Source organism: Peromyscus leucopus, chromosome 9, assembly GCF_004664715.2.
Source record: "Peromyscus leucopus breed LL Stock chromosome 9, UCI_PerLeu_2.1, whole genome shotgun sequence".
NCBI lineage: Eukaryota > Metazoa > Chordata > Mammalia > Rodentia > Cricetidae > Peromyscus > Peromyscus leucopus.
Genome location: NC_051070.1, coordinates 55,271,271 through 55,295,401, shown reverse-complemented (window position 1 = coordinate 55,295,401; position 24,131 = coordinate 55,271,271). Strand labels below are relative to the sequence as shown.

The 24,131-nt window shown below is 46.7% G+C and overlaps 2 protein-coding genes across 2 annotated transcripts in view; one reads left to right on the top strand and one right to left on the bottom strand.

Moving 5' to 3' along the window:
- Nucleotides 1-1,150: 1,150 nt before the first annotated feature.
- Nucleotides 1,151-6,524, top strand: Gnrh1 (gonadotropin releasing hormone 1). Its single transcript, XM_028883190.2, has 3 exons — nucleotides 1,151-3,340; nucleotides 4,742-4,837; nucleotides 6,329-6,524. Exons 1-3 carry the CDS (start codon nucleotides 2,837-2,839, stop codon nucleotides 6,368-6,370), a joined length of 642 nt encoding a protein of 213 aa, XP_028739023.1. The 5' UTR covers nucleotides 1,151-2,836; the 3' UTR covers nucleotides 6,371-6,524.
- A 3,079-nt stretch (nucleotides 6,525-9,603) lies between these two features.
- Nucleotides 9,604-24,131, bottom strand: part of Dock5 (dedicator of cytokinesis 5) — a 192,667-nt gene continuing 178,139 nt past the window's right edge. Inside the window, exons 45-52 of the mRNA XM_028883189.2 lie at nucleotides 22,342-22,518; nucleotides 20,918-21,001; nucleotides 19,925-20,062; nucleotides 18,563-18,729; nucleotides 16,958-17,126; nucleotides 15,905-16,043; nucleotides 14,625-14,725; nucleotides 9,604-14,044 (exon numbers count right to left, since the gene is read on the bottom strand). Of these exons, the coding sequence (XP_028739022.1) occupies nucleotides 13,940-14,044; nucleotides 14,625-14,725; nucleotides 15,905-16,043; nucleotides 16,958-17,126; nucleotides 18,563-18,729; nucleotides 19,925-20,062; nucleotides 20,918-21,001; nucleotides 22,342-22,518 (1,080 nt within the window). The 3' untranslated portion in view covers nucleotides 9,604-13,939. The remainder of the gene's footprint in view (nucleotides 14,045-14,624; nucleotides 14,726-15,904; nucleotides 16,044-16,957; nucleotides 17,127-18,562; nucleotides 18,730-19,924; nucleotides 20,063-20,917; nucleotides 21,002-22,341; nucleotides 22,519-24,131) is intronic.

Sequence of the window (24,131 nt, the reverse complement as noted above, 5' to 3'; positions counted from 1 at the left end):
TTCAGGAAGGTACAAAAGCATTGTGGTCATTTTGAGCTACTTAAATGCTCAAAATGAAGTAGTTTTCCCCTATAAAAGCGTTTTTGAATTTAGAAAAGAAAATTGTGACAATTATAAAGTCCAATTATTTAAACCCAGTTGATCAATTTCAGGTCTTTGGTAAGTTGACTTAAGCATGCAATCATGAGAGATCTATAAGTATGTCTCTAAGCCTCAAAACCTCACTGATTGCATAATGGCTTAATAGCTTATTTGATGCTGTAGAAAGTAGGACATTGGTTTCTGTCCTTAGGCTCTGTGTGACCTGAGACAAGACTAAGTGTACTTAGGCCAAGGCATATCTGTATTTTCAGTCTTGTGTTGCCATGTTCACAAACATTTTTAAATGTTTTAAAATCGATATAGAAACATCGAGGCTCACTGTTGACAGGGCTCCCACATCCTGTTAGTTCTAGCCAAATGCCACAGTTTTGTTTCCTTTTTTTTTTTTCTTGAGTGACACTTAGAAGCACATCTCTAACAAACAAAATACAGTGGACCGTCTGAAGCAAACGTGTTTCAACTTGAGGAGTTCTTACTGAAAACTCACCTCACTTGCACGTTCTAGTGAGATGAGGTCCCACTGTTGGTGTCAGAGTCGCATGCTAGTGAAGTTACCTAAGTGAAATGACAGTCACTAAAGTCCCTCTTCCCTCGCCTGTTGTTGAGGAACGGGCGGAGATCACCTAGGAAGCCTGAGAGTATTACTTATTTGTAGCATGAATCTTAAAGGTTCTTATTAATAAAATCAAACCTGAGCCAGGTATTGGGGTGAACACTGGAAGATCAGAGAGACAGAACAAGCCACAGCTATCTCACCTTGCCAATTCCTCATCCAGAATGAATCTCAGCTGAACTGTGTTCGAAAGCCTGAAGCTTAACCAGCCAAATGCTTCTAGTTTTTGGTCTTCACGCCTTATATACCTTTCTGCTTTCTACCATCACTCCTTAGGATTAAAGGCTCGCTTTCTGGGATTAAAGGCGTGTGTCACCATGCTTGGCTATTTCCAATGTGGCCTTGAACTCACAGAGATCCAGAGGGATTTCTATCTCTGGAATGCTAGGATTAAAAGTGTGAGTGCCACCATTTTCTAGCCTTTGTATCTAGTGGCTGTCTGTTCTCTGACCCCAGATAAATTTATTAGGGTACACAATGTTTTGGGGAACACAATACCACCACACTTATTACTAGAAACCCTTGCAAGTGGAATTATTTCAGAGAACATGGGGCAATGACTGATGGGGTTAGTCTCCTACCATCAATGTTGCCAATCTCAGCTGTATAAAGATCAAATACGGTGTTATTTTTAAAGCATTACAGCGTAGGTAGGTAGTGTACCAGCTTTTACAATGTATGGTACATACAATGTATGGTATCGGATAAAATATCTTGGAAGCTGAAATCAAGGCGGGTCTGCCAAACCTGGTTAAAAGGCCCTTCATTTATTCAGGGACTCATGGAATCTCTATGTGTTGAACGCCGACTAGACGCAAAGAGTTATTAACAGGCAGGAAGCACAGAACTGACTTTCATGGGTTATAGACAGGATAAAGAGGGGAAAACCTTTCTTATATTCATGTGTGTGTATGTGTGCATGAATGCCACACAGCATGCACATGGAGGTCAGAGGACAACTCGAGAGAATCAGTTCTCTTATTCCACCTTGTGCGGCCCTGGCATTAAACTCAGATCAGCAGGCCATTTATCTGACCCTAAATTAGATGTTTTAGATTGGGAACAACAAACACCATGATTATCTGATTTAAAAACTTTCCCTTTCCAGAGACCCAAATGCTAGGACTGGCTCCCCAGGTGCTCTGTCTTCACTTTCTGTATTTATTGCTTAATTTCCCTGTGAAAGTGTGTGTGTGTGTGTGTGTGTGTGTGTGTGTGTGTTTGACTTACCCAAGACATTGATTTTCCTTGAACTCCATAGGGCTGCCAGCTTCCTCAGGGGAGCACAGCATAGCTGGATTTTAATCCCTTAGAACGGTGACTTCAGCTGTGAAAGTTTTAGCTAAGATTTTAATGACCAGGTTTAACAGATAGACCAGCAGGTGTCCCAATTACACTCTCCATTAAAAGGCTTTTGGTGAGGATTTAAATGTTATTATTAAAACCATCGTCTGTACTGCACGGCACCTCGTCATTCAGCAGCGGGGAAGATTCCAGTGTCCCAGAAAAAAAAAATTCGTATAAAAAGGAAGCCAGGAGAACAGAAACATCGCAGCACTCAGCCCACCAAAGAAGCTTGGTATCTCTTTGGCTTTCACTTCCCGACAGGTAAAATTCTTTGTACTTCTACCACTATTTTTAATGCTGCTTGCTACTGTATGTCGAAAGGGGATTTTGCACTCAAGGGTCAAGTCTAGACGTGATGGTCTCCAAGGAAGCCTTGCCCTTCTTCACTGACTGACCTTATCAACCACCAGCCTTGGGGGAGATCCAACCTTGGAGGAACCCAGCAGCTCATGGCCCAGTGTTGGACACTGATTTTAGCTTCATCCGCATCAGATGAAATTAATTTGGAGAGACATTTTTTTATCAACTAACGCTAGGCTTACTTGGCAAGGGGGCATTCGAGCTAGGTGTCTCCACCCAGATCAGTATAGAGTTCTCTCTCGGTCTTGAGGCTGGTCTGACCAGCAGTAATGTCTTAAAGACTAGATGGCAGACAAGAACAAGCCACCAGTTTCACGGGGCAGCCATATTTAAAGTCTATCAACCTCTTGTTAACCGGAGACATCTAGAAGGAGCTGCTTTTTCAGAGCTGACGGCCCAGTTCTAACTTCATGAATGACAAAGTTGAGAACTGCTTGTAAGGGGGAGGGTACAGGCAAAGTGAATTTGGTAAGGGATGAATTATGGGTTTCAGGTAACCAAACAAATAAAAATATAAATGGGTTATGTTGCCACAAAAAAACAGTGCTGAAGATGCCAGAATCAAGTACAGGTGTTTGTTCCCAATGTCCAAGATGCTCAAGACAGGCAGATGACCTCATGTGGTTCATTGCCTGCATGAAATACATCCCAATGCATGACTCCCTCTGCAGCTTCTGCAGGGCCAGTGGTGCAGAGGCTGGGCTCTTTGCCATGCACTCTTTATTTTCACTCACTTCAGTCTGGGTCTGTCATGATTGTGTCTTGATGTCCCCTAGAGTGGAGATGATCCCCAAACTGACAGCTGCTGTTCTTCTGCTGAGTCTATGTTTGGAAGGCTGCTCCAGCCAGCACTGGTCCTATGGATTGCGCCCTGGAGGAAAGAGAAACGCTGAACACTTGGTTGAATCTTTCCAAGAGGTAAGCTTCCCTGCACTGCCTCACTTCGAACTGTGTGATGCCCCGGCGGCATTACTCAGGTTACCCTAGATACTGACTGCAGTGAGACCAGACTCCGTGGAGTGGAAGCCAGATTCCTCCTTGCACCTTTGACAGAGACAAAGGACACAAACGGCAGGACAGATGTGAAGAGAGCGAAACACCAAGTTCATGACGAGGCAGCATGCTCTCAAGTATCTCTGCCATTAAATCAATACTCTTGTATAACTCACCAGTAAGTGTCTACATCAAGGACATAGTGCTGTTATTTTTTGTCACTGACAGAGACATTAAAGAGCCTGGAGAAGGTTTAACTCCATGAATTGTCAAACTTAAGATTGTGAGGTGGAAAATGTACTAGATTTAATTTCCTCCAGATTAGGCTGCAGTGCCAGCACCAGCATTAATGTCTGGACACTTATCTTAAAACTTCACTTCTTAAGGATGGGGACGATTCCATGAGAGAAGCCATTTACATTAGCTGATTAGTCCAACCAGTAACTCAGAGCTGAGAAGAAACGTAGCTGAGAAATTTGACCAAGGTATCGTCTGGATTTGAAGATACAATGAAGCCCCAGAATCTGGAGCCAGTTTCATTTCTGTTGTGGTAAAACACACTGACCAAACGTAATTTAGGAGAACATGGCTTTTGTGGCTTACAGTTCCAGCGAGTCCATCATTGTGGGGAAGTGAAGGCAGAAACTCGAAACAGCTAGTTACATCCATAGTCAAGAACAGAGACAGAATAAATGTGCGTATGCCTAGTACCCAGCTCACTTCCCAGAACCCAAAGCCAGGGAGTGGTGCTGCCCACAGTGGGCTTCACCTTCCCATATCAGTGAACAGTCCAGAGAATCCCCCTAGATATGCCCACAGGCCATAGACAGTCTCTTGCCAGGTGATGCTACAAACTGACTGTTAAAAAACAACCATCACAACTCCGCCCCTCGTCAATTTGATACACAGACGCACCACTTTAAGCTAGTTCCAGGCTAGACCTGGATCCACGGTGGTCTCAGCGCCGTCTGGGATAGAGTGAAACCCTGTTTGAAACACAACCGAAGAGCAGCAGCAACAAAAACAACGTAACAAACCAGTCAGGACTGTAACGCTCCTGCACTTTTTGTGTGCTCTCTGTTGGTGAGGCTCAGAGCGCCTCATTATTGTCGGAGAGAACACTATCTCTTCTTGCTATCCCCATCTCCTCTGAACTCCAGCTCACTCTTTCAAAGTGCATCCATTAATGCCCCAGACGCACAGTTCTCCAGGCCTCCCATTCAGCCTCAATGCCCAGTCCTCTCCAAAGACAAATCTTGATGGAAATGGAAAACTGTGTTTTGTTTCTTTATCTTCATCTCTGAGAATCTCATTCTCTATCTCTAGATGGGTGAGGACGTGGATCAGCTGGCAGAACCCCAGCACTTCGAATGCATGGTCCACTGGCCCCGTTCACCCCTCAGGGACCTGCGAGGAGCTCTGGTGAGTTACAGTGGTTACCGTGTAGAGCTAGAGTCAGAAAGGAGTTTGGATACAGTGACCTACCACCACATCAGAGCTACCTGAGTCATTCCTACAGCAGGACCCTCGATATCTTACAGTGTCCACTCTGCTTAGATAGCACTCATGTTTGGAAACTATGTTTGTTCTGAAATAGATTTGGATGTCTATATAACCATTTATACGAATCCCAGATTCAGCCTTTGGAATGACCAGCAAATTTCTTCCCACTGTAATCCTCCAATTTTTCAAAGAATATTCAACCCCTCAGCTACTCATTTCTGAGCCAACTCCTGTCCTCGGCTTGATTCATCCATTGCTTCCAGGACCCTGGGCACTGTAGAAACCAAGAACAAGGCTCTTAGGTCACTCCTCTGTTTTGGAATACAATATTCCAAGCTTAAAACGTTTATAACTCAGAGCCACAGGTTTGACTTGTGGTTTTGTTAGGCCTAAGTGCCCACCATTCTCATTCTGTCTCTCCTCTCTCCTCTTGGTACTGGGTATTGATCCAGGTAAGATCATGTACTGACAGGCACTGTACCACTGGATTATATCCTTAGCCCTCCTCCTACTTAAAAACTCAATCTTTCTAGTGTGAGACAGAGTTTCACTTTCTCAGGCTGGCTTTAGACTTGCGCAGCCCAAGTTGGACTTGAACTTGAGGTTCCCTTCAGCCTCCAGGGAAGCTACAGTTAGAGGGGTGTGTAACCACTCTGGCTGTGATATTGGTTGTTCATGAGAACAGAAGTAGGAAACAAACTGAACGGGAAAACTGAACCTAGAATTGAGTGTCAGTGTTCTGGGAGCTGCTTTCCCACTCATTCACGGCACTCAGAAAGTGCATGGCCAACTGCCCGTTACTCAGAGGAGCAGGGAAATCATGCCTGAAGATAAGATTGATTGTTAAAAATTTTCTCCATTGACTTCAAATTCTACCCAGTGGACAAGATGAAGGTAGGCAGACATCTCTGTTTCTTTCTTGTTCTAAGCTTGCTTATAGCCCAATCAAAATAATGAGCTGAGTAGCCGGGCGGTGGTGGCGGACGCCTTTAATCCCAGCACTTGGGAGGCAGAGCCAGGCGGATCTCTGTGAGTTCGAGGCCAGCCTGGGCTACAGAGTGAGTTCCAGGAAAGGCACAAAGCTACACAGAGAAACCCTGTCTTGAAAAAACCAAAACAACAACAACAAAAACGAGCTGAAATTCCCTAGACATGGCATCCTGAAGGACTCCATGGAAAGACCGACTTGACCCAGATCCTTCCTCACAATGTCATCCTTTTAGCCATGAATGCAGATTTTAGGATGTCAGCAGCTACAAGACACTGTCTGACTGCCACGTTTCTAGTACTTTTGAATAAATGACAGATGCACCTGTTCTTCTTGGATCTGAATTTTAGAAAATACATGTCAGAAACAATGAAATTCAGCTAGTCATTCCAACATTGATGCGCATGTTACATATTTTTCAGGAGAGTCTGATTGAAGAGGAAAGCAGGCAGAAGAAGATATAAATGCATTGGCCCCGAAGGATCCACAACATCCAAGTATAACGTGGGCATTGAAATCTGTGACCTGTTACAGATCTGTAGCTGTGTGGCTTTCAGCACTTGTATGCCCAGCAGCATGGATTTCATAATAAAGTGATGTGTTGTGGATCAAGTACAAGTACTGTAAATGTGCCTCTGACTCTGAGCTCAGGATGCTTTTTTAAACTTCCTTTTCTTTCTTTGTGTCTTTCACATCATGCATCTTGATCCCATTCATTTCCCGTCCCTTCCATATCTTTCCTCTGCCCTTGCAAGCCCCACACCAAATAAAACAAAAATTTAAGAGAAAAGAAAATTTCATCATGGAAGCTGTAGTGTGACACAGTGAACGCAGTAAACCCTTTTATCCATATATATTTACTTGCAAGTGTTCATTGCAAGGAGTCATTGGTCTGGTTTGAGGCCTCTGGTTTCAGCTATACCACCACACTGGGCCCTCACTGGGACTCCCTTGGATAGCCTGTTGTTGTCCTGTGTCGTGTAGATACTGCAGCTTTGGGGCTGCAGGATCAGCCCCTTCACATGCTCCTGCAGATCGTAGATGAGGTAGATGTTGGGGTGGGCCAACTCATAACCCTGGTTCTGGGCCTGGGTAGTTACAGGGTGGGTCAGCTCACCACCACCACCACCACCACCACCACCACCACCACCACCACCACCACCACCACCACCACCACCGTGAGCTCTCCAGCATTGCCCTGGCTAGTTCACCCCTTGCAGTGATAAGCAAGGGGCAGGGCCAGTTCTGCTTTCATGCCCTCAGAGTTGGCTTTCCCACGGTTGTACCGACAGAGCCAGCTCTCCTGTTGCCCAGGTCAAGTGCAGGGGACACTCTCCCAAGTGCTGCAGCTGATGACAGGCAGGCACAGCTCTCCAGCTCTTAGGACCAGCTCTCCCATGCACATGTTCTCAGCAGGTTCGCCCACATCCCCATCAGTTGGGTCAGCTCTCCTGTGCTGCCCAGGAGAGGTGCAGGGCCCACTTTCCCAAGTGCTGCAGCTGGTGACGGGGAGGATCAGTTCCCTTGCCCACCACGGGTGTCAGGGCAAGATGGGATGGATGCAGCTCTTTAGATGAGGATGTGGAGGATGGGAAAGAAACCACAAGGATGTGTCTTGTTGACTAGGAGATGCAATCCATGGCTCACACCCACCCTGTACTCATGAAGAGCAGACAGTGGTCATATACTGGTTGAGGTCAGAGGAAGCTAGGTCACCTGGTCTCTGTAGGATTGTAACTGCATCCTGACTTCTAAAAGTCAGGTCCACCCACAGCCATGTGTTCGTGCTGCAGGGAAAGAACTGCCCTCCCTCTCCAAGTCAGCTAGAATCAATCCCATTGACACAGAGGAGAGACAGAGCCTCTTGGGCTCCTGGTCCAGTTTTCCTTCTGGGTCCATATTGTCTTGCCAGGTGGTATGAGCTTCAGAACTACTTCAGTTTTCTATTGCTGTCAAATCCCAGAGGCTAGATAATTTAGGGAAAGGTGGTTTCTTTTGGCTCATAGTTTTAGAGGCTAAACTGTCCAAACTTGGGAGGCCGTATCTGTTACACTGTATCATAATCTGGGGGACAACATCGTGTTGTGGAACCACATACCACAGTGGTATAGGATGTTCACAGAGGCTGCCAAATGCTGGGTGCTTTCACTTTATAACCCCCTTTTCTCACAGTAATTGATTTCATCTCACAGGCCCTCACTCACTTTCACGAGACAGGCATTAGTCCACTCTGAAGGTGCTTTCACTGTGATCCAAAGACCTACCTCTTCCTAAAGGTTTGACAACTGTGGGAACAGACTTCCAGAATGTGAATCTTGAGGACACACACCACATCCAAACCATAGGAGGGACCAGGGCCTAACACTGTTTTCCTTCCTGAGAACTTTTGTATTTAAGAAAAAGAAGCGTACACAGTCCACTGGTGAGAGAACCTGGTGGTCCCTTGCCCCCCCCCCAGCCACCTTTCATGCTCCATAAGGACCAAGTCAGGCTTCATGCTAGATATACATGCACAAATACCTTCAAGCCAGATGGGAACTAACCATGACTGCCTTCACTTTGAAGTGATGGAACCGAGGCTCAGGGGTCAGGAGAACCACTCAGTTCCACTGGATCTGCACTTACCACTCCCTAAACTGCACAGCAAGGAACAGCCCATGAAGCTGAGCCGTGGGAGGGTTTGCTTGGAGGGACGGAAATGGGAAACTGGAGCTGATCGTCAACTCCCGGCTCTGCTGTGGCCAGATCATGAGGTCCTAGATGTGACAACACAATTCTCACACATCCCTACAACTTCCAGGTGGCTATGGAACCATTGGAAAAACTCAAATTTCAGCAAATGCCCATGGAATACTGCAATTTCGATTCTTTTTTAAAATAATACCGTGATTGGCAAGTGGAAGCCTACCATCTTTCCTGAATGTTTCGGTTTGTTTTAGACAGTCTCATGTTGTTCAAACTGGCCTTGAACTTGCTATTAACGAACATATTTTTAAAAAAGCAACAGACCTTCTTATACATTATTTTTCGAGCATTGGGTTTCTGCTACCAAACATCATCTCTGGGGAATTTTTTTTTTTTTGAGCCATGGATTCTCTTGAATGGGATAAAAAGGTGTTCATTCAGCTGCTATTGCTGTTACAGACCTGGGATGACACATGGCAGTTTGCAAGCCTATTGGGTCCACTTAATCCACAGATGGCCCAAAAGATCAAGGGGAATAGAGAACAGTAAAAAACATTACCTTTACTAAATGTTAAATTTTTCCCTCTATCCTATCTATCCTATGACTTTACCCTTTAGTGTACCATATATATATATATGTGTGTGTGTGTGTGTGTGTGTGTGTAGTGTAGTGTATAAGTGTAACAGCACTCAGAGATTCTGACAGCAGACAAAAGTAGAATTTCTTAGTTGAAATACACCTAGCCTACCAGTCACTCATGCCTTGGGATGAATGCCACCTATATTTTTAATAAGCATATAGGGTAACCCTTTGATGCACAGACAACAGGACATTACTTGTGGTTAAAAGCGACAGATTAATTGGACCAGCTTAAATCCTCTTGCTTTATCCACTTACCTGTGCCTATTTATCCACGAAGAACACATGAAACCTGCACACATGAAATAAATTCCCTTCAGAAAACTCTCAGCTCAGCTCAGACAACAAAGGCATGGGTGGGCAGGGCAAAAAGAAAAGAAAATATTGCAGATTTTATTACTTCTGTTTAAGATAGGCACCGGGATCCCACATTATGCATTTGAACAGTATCTGTAATGAAATGAGCCAGAGGGGCCCTGAGGGTGAAGTGTCTTGAAGGAAGCTGTCAATAGGGAAAAACCATTAAGTCCATGATCTTATTTTAATAATCTAAACACAATAACAAGCTAAACACATAGTAAACTTTAAAATACATTTCCATTTTTAATTTACAAAATAAATAACAGCAAATATGAACAAAACTCTTCAACACACATCTCCCTAACTGTCCATGTACGAAATCCAATTATTTATAAAACCATGTGAAGGAATTTTGACAGGACTCTGGGTGAACAGTCCAGGTGACTGAGAGATGAGCTTGGGCATATATGTGGGAAACCAACTTTGGATGGGTCTGAGGAGTCAACTAGAAGTTAATACCCCAGAAGGAAAGCTCTTCCTCTCATAGGTAACAACTAAAGGTTTGACTCTGAGCCTACCCAAAGAGAAGCTTCACTTTTTTTAAATTTCTTCTGCTGTACTAAGACTAGGACCCAGGACCTCGCAGGAGCTAAGCAGGTGAGCTACATCTTCAGCACTTCCAATAATCCTAACTAACATACTTACAGAGGAATGAAAATGTGCGAGGAAGCAGTAGTCATCAACTTCCCAAAGTACACAAGGAAAGTGTGATCCTTAATAAGGGACCGGAGGTCTAGGCACAGCAGGCCAGGTGGGCGACTCTGGAGAATTAGGACAATTTGAACCAATATCTAAAAAACAGATGCTAGACTCACTAATATCCACACATCTTCTGTTCATAATAGCCAGGCCTGGGAGGCTCAAAGCACCAGTAGAGGATGCAAAAGGTGGATTCCAGTTCATAAAGCAAAAGCCTTTGGACAGAAGTCCCACTTCATCTGTTTCCTTAGAAAGAGCCTGCCCAAGTCCATGCAGTCTCAGATATAGAAGAGACAAGGAAATGGACCTGCGATATGGTACAGCACACCTGCCATCCTGTGTTGATGGGACGGGTCTTATCCCCTTTTCATTAGACCTGAGAAGTGTGAGGGAGAAGGCACAAACTTGGAAGGGGCTCCCAATCGTGTTTCACAGAACTGTGCCACTGGCACTCGGGCACCTGCTGGGATACGGGAGTCATGTCTGTCTGAGAAAATGTCACATGGGTGTCCAGCGATCGAATGACGTCTCTGTCTGCACGCCTGTGGTTTATGGACTCACTGTATGTAGGGTGAACTGCAAAATGAAAACGTGCCCCTCAATCTGGAGGCAACTGGAAGGGAAAGACTCAACTTGGCAGTCAGTGATGAGGGTGGTTATCATCCCATCTCAGCTCTTGTGAGACACCTTGTTTTATCCAAGGTGGCTAAGTGTATCATGGCTGTCCCTGGCTGGAGTCAAGCAAGGGGTGGGGGTGGAGGGAGGAGGCAACCCATTGCCAAGCAGCCTTATTGAGGGCTTTCCTTTTGATATAGTGCTGATTTCTGATCCACTATCACACTAGAGTCAATTTTGTAGCAGGCTCTTTCTACTGAGCACACCAAGGGGCTAGTACCATTTCTGGCCTTCAACAAGTGCATACTGAATGAAATCTTTCTTTAAAAAAATCATCATCCCAAAGCAAGACAAGTCACCATGGCAGAGAGGGAATGAAAAAAAAAAGTGACGTAACAATACCACAAACTCATAAGCCATCAATCAATACTCATTCATAAGGATTGTGACAGTCTCAGGGCTGATTTCAGTGCCTTTCAATACCTCAGAGGTCTTAGCAAGGGCAGTCAAAACTGGTCCTTCCTGCCCTCTGCTTCTTGTCCCTTCTCTATTTAACATCATTGCGGTCTTCAATTTTAGGACAGATAATGATTTTCTTTTAATCAAATTAACCCCTTCTTCATCCATAGCTTCTGTGCCAGCTACTTTTATGACAACTTGATACAAGCTAATCATAGCAACAGAAACCCTAAGACAGCTTCCCAACGAAGTGAATCTCCCAGTGCCCTGCAAATCAGTACCTACCACATCACCCAGAGGCCTTTGTGTCAAGGCAGCTGAAAGCTATTATTTTCATTAATGTGGAAAGGGAATCATGGGGGGAAAATGCCTTAGTAAAAACAGGGGTGGGGTGGGGGGAGGGACAACACCCCTGGGCACTGCCAGGTCCAGCTCTGCTCAGAGATCAAACTCAGAACTGCCTTCTCCTACTCTGCAAGAATAGGCTGGGAACTTGCTCTTCTTTTCCCATTCTACTTCTGTGTTCCCATGGCAGCCTGCAAAGCACAGTGACATTTTCAAATCTTTTCTAGTCAGTCTGCTAGGGCTCTTCTCAGAAGTCTCAAGCTCCATGGATGCCCTCTATCACCCTTCTGGTGCCTTCCTGCTTCTTTGCAGGGCTTGGATCTTTTCACTTAAAATGATCTTCAACTCAAGGCCGCCATCTTTTAGGGAAGAGCTGCATACCTGAATTCACCCTCAAATACCTTGAAGAAAAATGAACAATATCAAATCCTACCCAGGTCTAGGAGAGAAAGGAAAGTCACTGATTGCATGACCCAATCTCACCTTAATGCACCCCCCCCCACTAAGCACCTGCATGGGAGGTAATGCCTCCACTTTTAAAAGCAAGAAAGCAAACACGCAGAGAATTTCAAATGTGACTTTGATGGTGATACCCAGGGACTTCAGACCAAAGCAGTTTAAAATGTCAGAGCCTGTGTGTTTTTCACGATCACATGTGGATGCTCCTCGATGGAAGTAAAGAATCGAGATTTGCACGACTTTTCTAGGATATGCACACTAACTTCTCTAGTGCTGTGCCAGGCATGTCTCTGGCTTTCGCTTCCTTGATCGCGGTGATGAACCAGGCGCATCTCTCTTAACCATGGCGGCACTGAAAGGACCCGTGCAAAAAAAAAAAAAAGCAGCAGGTAGGCAGGTGCAGATTCTCACAGCTGAAATCCCTCTGCGCACTTGAACTTGGAAGAATAGATTCAGGGCAAGGTCACTGACAGATTCTAGCATGCCCACGGCAGACCCAAGCCACCCGGCAGCTTTCAGTTTTTCATTCAACACCCAAGTCTGAGAGAACTATCTGGGACTTTGCAGATACCATTCTAGCTCGGGGCTAGGCACCCAGGACTTTGTTAGAGGGGTCTTTTGGATCTACGGGTTATCTTGGGTACATCCTATGTGAGCAAGCTGGGCTGTTAGAAAAAGCCTATAGTCCACTTTCTGTGTGTAGCCCCAATTTCCTTACGTACAAAATGAGGTGAGTGTGTGTGTGTGTGTGTGTGTGTGTGTGTGTGTGAATTTTAAAACCTGCTTAACTCAAAACACCTGTACATCTTGTGGTCATTTATGTGAGCAGAATATTTGGGCATCCAAGTCACCCTAGTTTTTCCTTCTGAAAGGAGTATGGACATTAGTACCATTAGCAAGCAATCAAATTAATTCTATGACCAAGAGGAATAAATAATCAAAGGGAATATTGCACTGTATTCTCCAGGGTAAAAATCAAGTAGCAGGCAGGGACCACCTCATCAGGCCAACAGGGTCTAGAAATGTAGGACCATGGTTCCTAGGTTCCTCAGAGCCCAGGATTTGAGCTCAGAGAAAAGAAGAGGATGAGAAACAGAGTGCAAAAGAGCTTCCAAGGAATCCAAGGCACAGCATGTGACTGTGGCGTGGTGAGGACCATTCATCAGGAGAGTGCCAGAATGTGAGTCCACGAAATCTCAGAGAAGCCATCCACGCCTGAGAGCGGCCCCACTTCCGCTACCCACGTGCTCTTTCCCTCAAAGGAGACAGCAGACATCAGGGGAAGAGGACCGTGGCAGCTCCTGGAGCACACTTGGTGTCTGGCTCTTTCATCAGGAGGTTAGACAGGTTAGGGATGCAGGCAGGAGAGAAAAAGTCTTGAACACAGCAGTTCAGAAGCAAACTGAGACATCCACACAGGAGTCAGTTGCTGGGGCTGTCCTCCCCTCCACGGCCACTTGTCACTGCAGGAGAGTTGTCAGAGGCATCTGCAGATCCAGCGAGTCAGTGGGTAAGGCCAACATGCCATCATGGGACAAGGAGAGCATTTCTTTGTTCATGTATACAGATGGCCAGTTCTGGAAGTTCCGTGGGCTAAAGGGGATGTGGGACAGCCTTCAGACAGACAAAGCAGTTCTGAGTGGGGAATCCCCTTAGTACGGGGAAAGCAGTGCTGGCAGGGAGCCCTGCATGGTGGGCCATCCTCTCTGGGGGCCCTTCTCAGGCAGCAGCGGTCCAAGGCACTCAGAGGTGCAGAGCCAGAGTGACCCTGTCACTGAGAGCCTGGCTCAGAAGAGAGCGTGCCTGACTTGCGCGCCTTTGGAGGGGGTGGAGGCGGAGCTTTGGCTTCTCTCCGGACAGGCAGAGGGGGTGCAATCTGGGGAGGAGACACACGGAATTACAAACAGTCCTCCTTTTTATTTCCAATCCATCCTTCTTCCATTCCACACATTTGCTCCACTGTCAAGTTGATGAGCATTTATATTGTCTATACAAGACCAAAGGGAACGATACTCTTGTTCTCTTGAGCTGAGCTGACATTCTCCCTTTCTCTCACTCTCTCAAGGTTGCATCACCAACACTTGGGTACCTGGCATATACTTAAGAAGCACTTAGTAAATATTTACTGAAAGAAGGAATGAAACCGTCTGAGTCTACTGCAGAACTAACACCTGTCATCCAGAAGTGACGCTTTGGTATGAACTTGAACTCACTCATCTTACCACCAGGGTGGGAAGCAGAGAACATGCCTCCTTCAGTCACATGACCAACGAAGCCGGCTGCTGGCATATTTCCCTTCTCGTCTCCAGAGGCTTCAGGAGTGAAGCAAACACCGGCCACAGTGTGTGGCCACGTGTGTGGGAAAGCCTCTCCTCTAACACAGCGTGGACAATCCAGGGGTGCCTTCCCAGGGCTGGTGCTTGGGACCACACTAACAGGTTCCTACGGGTTCCTACCTCGGCTGAGTTCCTCTGGCTGCTCTCATAGGGCTTGCTTTTGGGGGGAGGTGGAGGAGGGACGGCAGCCATCAGCCCATCTGTCTGCAAAGATGGGGAGCCTGGAAACGATACGAAGGAGACGGAGTGAAGGATTTATTCTGACTCCTCATGAAGACAATGCTTGCCACCAGAGCACCTAGACCAGCCTTATACACAATGCTGTAGCCATTTCTGAGGTTTCTATGGAAAGAAAGGAGAAGACCTCGTACCCAGCCCGACCACAGTTGCTCTTTAATTCCCCAGAAAGCTGCACACGGAAAGCTGAAGCATAAATTCCAATGTTTACTCTTAAGTTAAGGATGAGAACACTTTCTAACTTTAGGGAACTGTTCTCTGTTGTAGAATGTTATTTTAAGGTGTGTTACTTTTGTTTATGTTGCATTTCTTTAACTCTGTGAAGCTGTGTTACTGTGCCTGTCTAAAACACCTGATGGTCTAATGAAGAACTGAACAGCCAATAGCAAGGCAGGAAAAAGGATAGGCGGGGCTAGCAGGCAGAGAGAATATTTAGAGGGAGAAATCTGGGAGTAAGAGAAAGGAGGAAGTAGCCAGAGGAGGAGGAGGTCTTCAGGGGCCAGCCATCCAGCTACCCAGCAAGCCACAGAGTAAGAGTAAGATTTACAGAAATAAGAGAATGGAAAAAGCCCAAAGGCAAAAGGTAGACAGGATAAGTTGTTAAGGAAAGAAACAAGCCAAGCTAAGGCCGGACATTCATAATTAAGAATAAGCCTCTGTGTGTGATTCATCTGGGAGCTAGGTGGCAGGCCCACAAAAAGAGCTAAAAAATACTCAACAGTTCTCCAGTGTACTTTAAGTATTTAGGGAAACACGTACATTCTGCAGGAAGCTTTATCTGGCTGTACATAACTCTTGACTCTATTGGCACTGGCGGGCATGTTCTCCCCATGCCTCTGCACTATGGGAACCTTTGAGTTTGTCTGGAGTGCTACATATGCTTGGCTCCAGATTAACAGCAGCATGCAGGATGGGTTTGGCTACTCAGTAGTAACTCTGTAAGTGACTTGTGGTTGGAAAGGGACAGGCAGACCCTTAGGATTGCTACTGAAATAAGCGCAGCCCCAAACTCCAGCCCTTTGATGATTCCAATGCCCACTGAACAGAACCCCTTTTGTAAGAGCCGCATACCGTTTGTGGCTGGTTTGATTAAGAATTGCCCAGCTTCACAGCCATATCCCATTCCCTAGCAGAATGAATCTAGGAGACATGGAAAAACTCACTTAGGGTCCTCGTAGCTTTGGGTGTGAGCGGAGGTGGGCTCAAGACTGTAGGCTGCAGGGGTGAAGAACCGTGGAATGGGGTCAGCCGGCTGTCCACCAGCTGGAGACTCTTTGGCCTCTGTGTTTTCCTGCCTGGGCTCTGGAAACAAAGAGGGAGACCGAACACATTACAACTTCATGGTGGACTTGGCAGACCTCAGTAATACCCTGAATAGCCTTAAATGCCAGACAGAAACTAACAGAAGGGCTTAATTCCAAGGGCTGTTTTTCTTTCTGTTCTCAAGCGTGCGTGCACATGCATGTGAGGGCCAAGCTCCACCTGAGCTATCTCAATCTACTCCCCTCCACGATATAGCTGAACGCAAAGCTCAATGTTTGGGCTAGTCTGGCCATGCACTGAAACTTCATACAGGCTGTCATACCTACCCAATCCTCACACTCGGTGTGGCAAGTCCTTTACCTCCTGACCCATCTCCCTACCGCCTCCACTTGTCACTTTTAAGGTCACCACCACATTGTTACACAGCCGGCAGCTGGCAGAGATACTTGTTGGGAATGACATCAAAACAGTTAACTTTGGGTCTGGCCACTGGCTTGATTCTGACCATGCACGTTGGAAATAAGCAACCCTGACTCTTAGCAAAGAGTCTCTTAGCTGGTCTCGTGAACACTTCTTCAAAGCTGAAGAGTGAAATGAGAATGTTCGCACCGACTCCTGGAACACAGTGGCAAGAGCCGCGATTCCGAAGGCAACCCACACATGTATGCCGTGGGTATGAGAACTTGTGCCAGTGTTGACTTGGAGACGTGAAACTCTCCCTATTTGCTGTTCTTCCTGCCTGCCACCTGCAATCTGACACCGCCGCCGGCTGCTGTGTCCTGAGACTCGTGCAGTCAGGCTTCTATCTGTGACTCACTGCTGTGCAGTGACTGGAGAGGTGCTGCTGGCTGAGGGGCAGGCAGTGGGGCCCCGCCAGAGGTGCTGTGCCAGTGGTGGCCCGCCAGTGTTTGCTTTTATTTGTTGTTATTATTATTATTATTATTTTTTTTTACCATCATGTCCGGCTCTGGCGCTTTCTCTGCAATGACTTGCGACTTGCTCAGACTCCAGTCTTTCCTCTTGAACTTGCTAATCCGGTTCTCGCCGTCTTCTTTGGGTGGCAGGTCTTCAACTCTGGCACCTGATGAAGCTCTGCGCTCAAACAGTGGCTCCAGAATGGACCTGTCGGCCAGGAAGGTCAAAAGTCACAAAACATGGATCCCAGAATGACTGACTTTACTTCAAAGTACCAGCAAGACCCTTAACTCCATCTTCACCCAACTTCTCAGGTTCTCAGAGTCTAATTATCAAACAACTCAGGGTAAAATATACAGAAATGAGATTATCATACGAAAGGGAGAAAATATTAGTGAACGTTTATCACTGCCCTCCACCTTGGGTGTTATATATTTGTTCTCTTGAGGATATGTGCATGTGCGTGCAGGTCACATGCATATGAAGGTCAGAGGTCAACACTGGTTGTCTTCCTCTATCACTTTGCACCTTATTTTTCAAGACAGGGCCTTTCACTGAACCCAGAGCTCGCTGACTTGGCTGGAATGGCTACCCAATGAGCTGTCAGAATCCGAGGTGTAGATATCCACACACTAGGATGTCTGCAGCCACAGGAGGCGCACTGCATTCTGAGACAGTCTTTTTCAAGACACAGTAAATGAAAAGAGCCATATTAAGAGAATGCCATATAAATAAGCATAGAGAAGAACATGCATTTAGCTGCTTGACTTCCTACAAAGAGCCGGGGGCTTGCAGGAACCTAAAGCTCACGTCAGTTCTGAGGTGGCACTGGTGGTCAGGCGCCAGGGACTGAGATGAGATCTGGGGGGCTGGGAAGATACCTCAGTGAGTAAAGTACTTGTACAAGCGTGAGAACCTGTCATTCATCCACCACCACCCATGTAAGAGCGGCTGGGCAAAGCAGTGTGCACCTGGACCCCCAGTACTGCAGGCAAAATGGGGGTTCTGGGCTCACTGGCCAGCCTGTCTAGTCACAGGTAAGTTCGAGACTCAGTGAGAGACCTTGCCTCCAAAGGTCAGGTGGAGAGTAAGTGAGAAAGGTACCCTGGTCTCTATGCATGCCTGCAAGAGGATACCTACATGTGCATGTGGTACACAGACACAGACACACAGACACAGACACACACACACACACACACACACACACACACAAAGAAACTGTCTACTAATGTTTCTAATAAACTGAATGTTAAAAACATGCACGAAAAGATTTTTTTTTTTGTGGTGTGTGTGTGTGTGTGTGTGTGTGTGTGTGTGTTGTATCATTTTCCACCTTTGGAATTTTGTACTATTTTATTCTGTGATTAATTGATAAAGCAAAATAAGTTTAAAATTGTTTTAAAAGTGATACATGTGAGGAGAATTAAACTGTGCCTAGAAGGCAACTGTGTTCAATAGGGGGTGAAATATTAATTTTTCATTTTCTATTTTTAGTAATAGTATTATTGTCAGTGATGTGCCTCATGAAGAATATGAGAAGTGAATGAGGCCCACGATTATGAATTATTCTCCTCAAAGGAGTGGTGTGCACACACGCCAAGTCTCACCTTGGCACCCTCCCCAAGTGCGAAGGTCAACCTTACCCATCAGATCCTGGCCTGGAGGGCGCATTGTCAGAAGAGTTGGAGGAGGTGGAGACCACTGAAGAGGCCACGGAGGTGACAGAGAGCCTGCGCAGCGTGGAGGACAGGATGTAGGGCAGTACCATGGAGCCTGCACGGCTTGGCTTCCTCTCCGTCAAGTTGGATGGCTGAAACACATGCAGCCCTCCAGGGTCAGCAGCCTGCAATGCGGCCCGCATGCTCTGAAGCAGCCACCCTGTTGGCCTTCTGAATGAATGCAATGTTGACCTAAGAACTAAGTCTAAGGAGGCCACAGAACTAAGCTGAGCAGGGTGGAGTCTCTGGAAGCCTAGGACGCCGCACTTTCACGCCAAATGTCACCAGGGAATCACCGTCCCCCTGTGGAAAGCAAATTAACTTTGCTTTCTAACAGTGGCTGGGTTCTAACAATGATGGAGGGCAGTAGGCTGAAGGGAGGCTCAGTCTTGTGCTCCAGGAATGTGGGCACAAAAGACACACGTACCTAGACAATGGCAGGGGGAGGGAATGTGTGGAAGGAAACTAACCCGGGCACTTTGAGGAGGGGGGGGCAGAAGTAGCTTAGCCTGGCCTCGAACTCACAGCCATCCTTCTGCCTCAGCCTCCTGAGTGCTGAGATTACAGGCGTGCATCACCTCCCCTGTCAGGACTGGGTCCTTTGATGAGTGAAAGAGGTGAAGAGGTGGTGGGAGAGATCTTCTGGGGAAAACTGTAGTCGAGAGATGTGCGGAGCTCTGATTTGAGGAAAGACTTTGAAACTCAGGGGTTCAAAACAAGACTGCTCAAGAGGGAAAGGTGAACTCAAGGACAGAAGATCACAGCAATGGACCGGAACCAATCACACCATCAGTTGTGAGAGAGGACAGGATAGTAGCACACTTCCCCATAGCTCCTGGATGGGGGTAGTGGTGAGGGGTGGGGCATCCACAAAAAAAAAAAAAAGATTAGGAAAAGCTATAAAAATGAGGCAGGACAGAAGGAATGGCCAACGTGTGGAACAAGGAAACTTATATGCCTCTGAGTGTTCTCAAAGTGCCTGCCCAGTCCAGCCACCTGGATGAACAATGTCAGCTGGCGATTCATTAAAGTTGTAAACTTGGGCTCTGCCCCATCCATGGAAACCAGTTATCCGTGTTTCGTAAGACCTCTGTTCTGAAGGTTGGTCAAGTTTGAGACTATCTAGCCCAAGGATGGTTGGATGACTACACGCTCTCTCCTGCCTGCCCATTTGCCTATCATCATAGGTATCACATCATACCTATGCTGGTATGACTCATCTGAAACCCTGAGCAATATCGTGAGAGAGACCAGGGAAAGCTTGAGGGCCATTTAGACAAAGCTTACCAGCGTGATGACCCCATATAACTTCTCTACTTTCTCCTTCAGCTCACGGAAGCATGAAGACAGCCGGTCATGCAGCGGCTTGAGCTGCTCTGTCAGCTTCTCCCCGTGGATGCGGATCCCTTCCGTGAGCAGAGGTATCTGGAAGAGAAGGGCAGAGGGGGAATTCAGATTTGGAGGTTTGGGCAAGGTGGGATGGAGTCGGTGAGGCTAACTGATGGACACAGAATTATCTAATGAAAACACCACCTTTTAGTCTAGGCTGGGGATCTGTGTCAAAGGAATGGAGAAGATCCAAAGACTCTAGAGCAGCCAACTGGCAAGGCTAATACAACCACGCATTGGGGTAGGTATCGGTCTTAGACTCAATCTGATGGCTGCTTTTCTAGCCATTTGTATTGAAATGATAAGAAAAAAAGAGACCGGTATGTGCCAGCAAGAAACACTGGCTAGTAAACAGATTACAGGATTTTTGTGTGTGCCAGTGTGTGTGTGTGTGTGTGTGTGTGTGTGTGTGTGTGTGTGTGTGTTGTGTGTCTATGTGTGTAAATGTGTGCTCATACATGTGGAGGCCATGGGACAACCTCTGCTGTCATCCACCTTGTTTTTTTTTTTTAAAGAAGGGTCTCTCACTGGCCTGGATTTACCAACTAGGCTAGGATGGCTGGTCAGTAAGTCCATGAAATCTGCCTGCATCACCTCCCCACCCAGATTCATTCTCTCTTTCTCTCTCTCACTCTCTCTCTCTGTCACATACACACACACACACACACACACACACACACACACACACACACACACACACATAATTACAGAGGGAAAGAGAGAGAAGAGAGACAGAGACAGAGAGATAAGAGACTGAGAGAGAAAAGGAGAGCATTGAAAGCGGCCTGTAGCTATGTGTAAGCTCTGGAGCCTGTCTTAGGGCCAAGTGCAGCGGACACCCACTGAGTACTGTGCACAGCTGGCCAGCTGCATGCCTCCCTGGCTACATACTTGTAAGGCAATCAGTCGCTTGAGCAGCTCCACCTTCTCCTGGTCCTCAGGGTGTTCTTGTAGGTACTTCTCTGTAAAAAAAGCCTAAAAGCAGAGCACATGCAAACATCACTTACGACACATTCCTGATCCCAGCAGAGAGGCAGACAGCTTCCAAAGGGCGAGAGCCTCTTACGGAGTGATAACCAGGAAGGCCTAACTGAAAACTTATCCCTTTCACAGGACAGCCCTTATTGTACAGTGACTAATTCAGAAATGTATATTAAATACATTCCTGCCTATATATGGGACAGATCCCTTAATCCCCAAACCCATCCTATAAGTTGGGATGCTTCCTCACTGTGCAGGTACCTGCAGCTCAGAGAGGTGACACCCGTGTCCAAGAGCACACAGTGGCCAGTAAAAAGCCAGAATGAGGTCACAAGAGTGACAGATCACAAAGCCTTCATTCTTCTGGGATACTGTGTACAAATGGAAACCAGAGTGCCATCCAATCTACTGCCTCCTCAAAGGGATTTCCTGGCCACATGTATATTTATATTCAAGAAGACTCCCAAAATATTCAGCCACTGAACATGCACCGTAACAGCTGGAAGATTCCTGTCTCTAACTACTGTCCTTCACCTAGACTGAATTCATGACCTCCAATATAAATGGCACTCTAGCAAACCCTATCTATCCAGTGCATTACACACGGTCAGGACACCTCTTATGCCATTTCAGAGTAACAGATGTAACATCCAGTTAGACGAATCTACAGTGAAGCTGGGTGGCAGTTTGAGCGAGCAATGTCAGCAATAGGTCCCAGCTGGCGGTGTTCCTCGGGGAGGTAATGGGCCCTGCAGGAAGTGGAACCTTGCTGGAAGAAGTCCATCCCTGGGATGAGATTGGAGAGTTGAAAGTTCCTGTTCCCTTCCTGTTTTCTGTGCACGGATGAAAACGTGCTCAGCTAGCTTCCAGCTCCTGCCACTGTGACGGCCCATCCCTTCCCACCATGATGGATCTGATGTCTCTGGAGCCATAGCCAAACAAACCCTTTCTTCCTTAGGTTGCTATTTGTCATAGTATTTTATCACAGCACTAGAGAAGTAGCTAATACAAGCTGAAACCATCTTCTGTCTACACCACTTGGCTCAAGTCAGGCTGGAGAGTCCTGGAAAGTCATTCTACATAAAGCCTCTCTGCTCTCCCTAAAGGTGGCTTTACTGCAACTGCATCCTAGCCTCTGGGACCACCCTGAGCTGTCTTCCTCCTAGAGGTCAAAAGGAGGCACCGGGGGCTGGCACTCTTTCATGGAGGCTTCACAGGACAATGTGAGGCCAGGGACAACCCTGGTATATCCCCATGTGCCCATTCAAAGAGGAAATGGCACATGACACAGAGGGAGGCCCATACGTCCTGGGAGAGCCAGGAGCCGGACTTACCTTCTCATAGTTGGCGAATCCCCCCATGACAGCTGGGTCCACAATGCCGCTGAGGAGCATGGAGAGCGGATGCACGGAGAGGGACTGGTCCCAGGCATGCTGCTGTACACAGTTGCTGACCCTCTCATTGGTCATCTCCATGGTTTCGATGGCGTTCTCCAAGGGGCTGATTTCTTCCTGAGGAAGGCGGCACAGGGGAGAAGGGCCCATCATGAGCTCCACTCACTGCAAAGACTGAAACAAACTTGCTCCTTCCTCTCAAGGGGGAGAAGTTAGCCACAATCTGCAGGAGCGTGATATTGTTAAGGGTCTGCTTAGGAGGGCCCCCCCCCCCCGGCTTTTCTGTTGGTCACTTACAAACTCAGCTATTGAAAATCTTCTTAGGAAGTAGAATGCTGTGAAGTGTGGGTTGTGGAAAGGACTGTTTCTCAGAGTAAAATGTCTACACAAAATGTCAGAAGAGGAAAAAAAATCTAGAGCTGAAACAGGATTGTCTATCAGGCAAATCCACCTCAGGGGCTCTGAGACGGTGGCTGGCTAGCGGATATGAGACTCCCGTGCCATTGAAAATGGAAAATTCAGATGCCTCCTTAGCAAGAAAAGGCAAGTGATCTTGGAATTCCTCTATTCAGACCCATGCCTCTCATCACCTTAGGGTAGACTGCCCCATGCCTCATCTCCTTAAGAGATTGCCCCATGTCTCATCTCCTTAGGGTAGAGTCTGCCCCATACCTCATCTCCTTAAGAGATTGCCCCATGTCTCATCTCCTTAGGTTAGAGACTGCCCCATACCTCATCTCCTTAGAGATTGCTCCATGTCTCATCTCCTTAGGGTAGAGACTGCCCCATACCTCATCTCCTTAGGGTAGAGACTGCCCCATGCCTCATATCCTTAGGGTAGAGACTGCCCCATGTCTCATCTCCCTAGGGTAGACTGCCCCATACCTCATCTCCTTAGGGTAGAGTCTGCCCCATGCCTCATCTCCTTAGGTTAGAGTCTGCCCTATGCCTCTCATCTTAGGGTAGGATCTTGCTTAAGGAAAGTCAGAAAGAACAGGATGACTGAGTAACCAGGGTGAGTTTTGGATGAAAAAGCAATCACAGGGATTAGATTGCTCTCCCAGAAATGTCCTTAAAACCACATTTCCCCAAAACTGGCCCCGCCATCTTCCCCAACTGTTGGCCACATGAGCCCACGCCCCAAACTTCGTTCCTAACATCTCTCTCCAGAAAGCATGGTACACTTACATAATGATGATTTCTCACTAGCACCGAGGAATATATCAAATTTCAGGTCAGACTGGCCAAGAAATATCTTTCTTCTCTTCCTTCCCCTCTCCTTCTACCCTTTCCTTTCTTTCTTGTATTGAGACAAGGTCTTGCTACGCTGCCCTGGTTGGTCTTTAACCCATTACGTAGACCAGGCTAGTCTCAAACTAGAACTGATCTTCTTGACTCATCGTGCTGAAAGCTTTATACAAGCATGTGCCACCATGCCCAGCTACAGGAAATGCCTGGCTCCAAGAATCTCTCTCTTCTCCCTCTCCCCTCTGTTGGGTATGAAGATCTCTGTTTGTGAATGTCAAATTAGTGCGTACCACTGACTGTACATGATCAGCCCAAGAATATTTCTCAAACACCTACTTAATGCTAAGTGCCATGCAGTGTAGCAGTTACAAAAGTGATGAAAACCCACTGCCAGCTCAGAAATACGTAGGGGGACTAGTTCTTGGATCTTGAAGGCACCGAAATCTGAGGATGCATGAATACCTGGTTCCAAAGTGACGTAG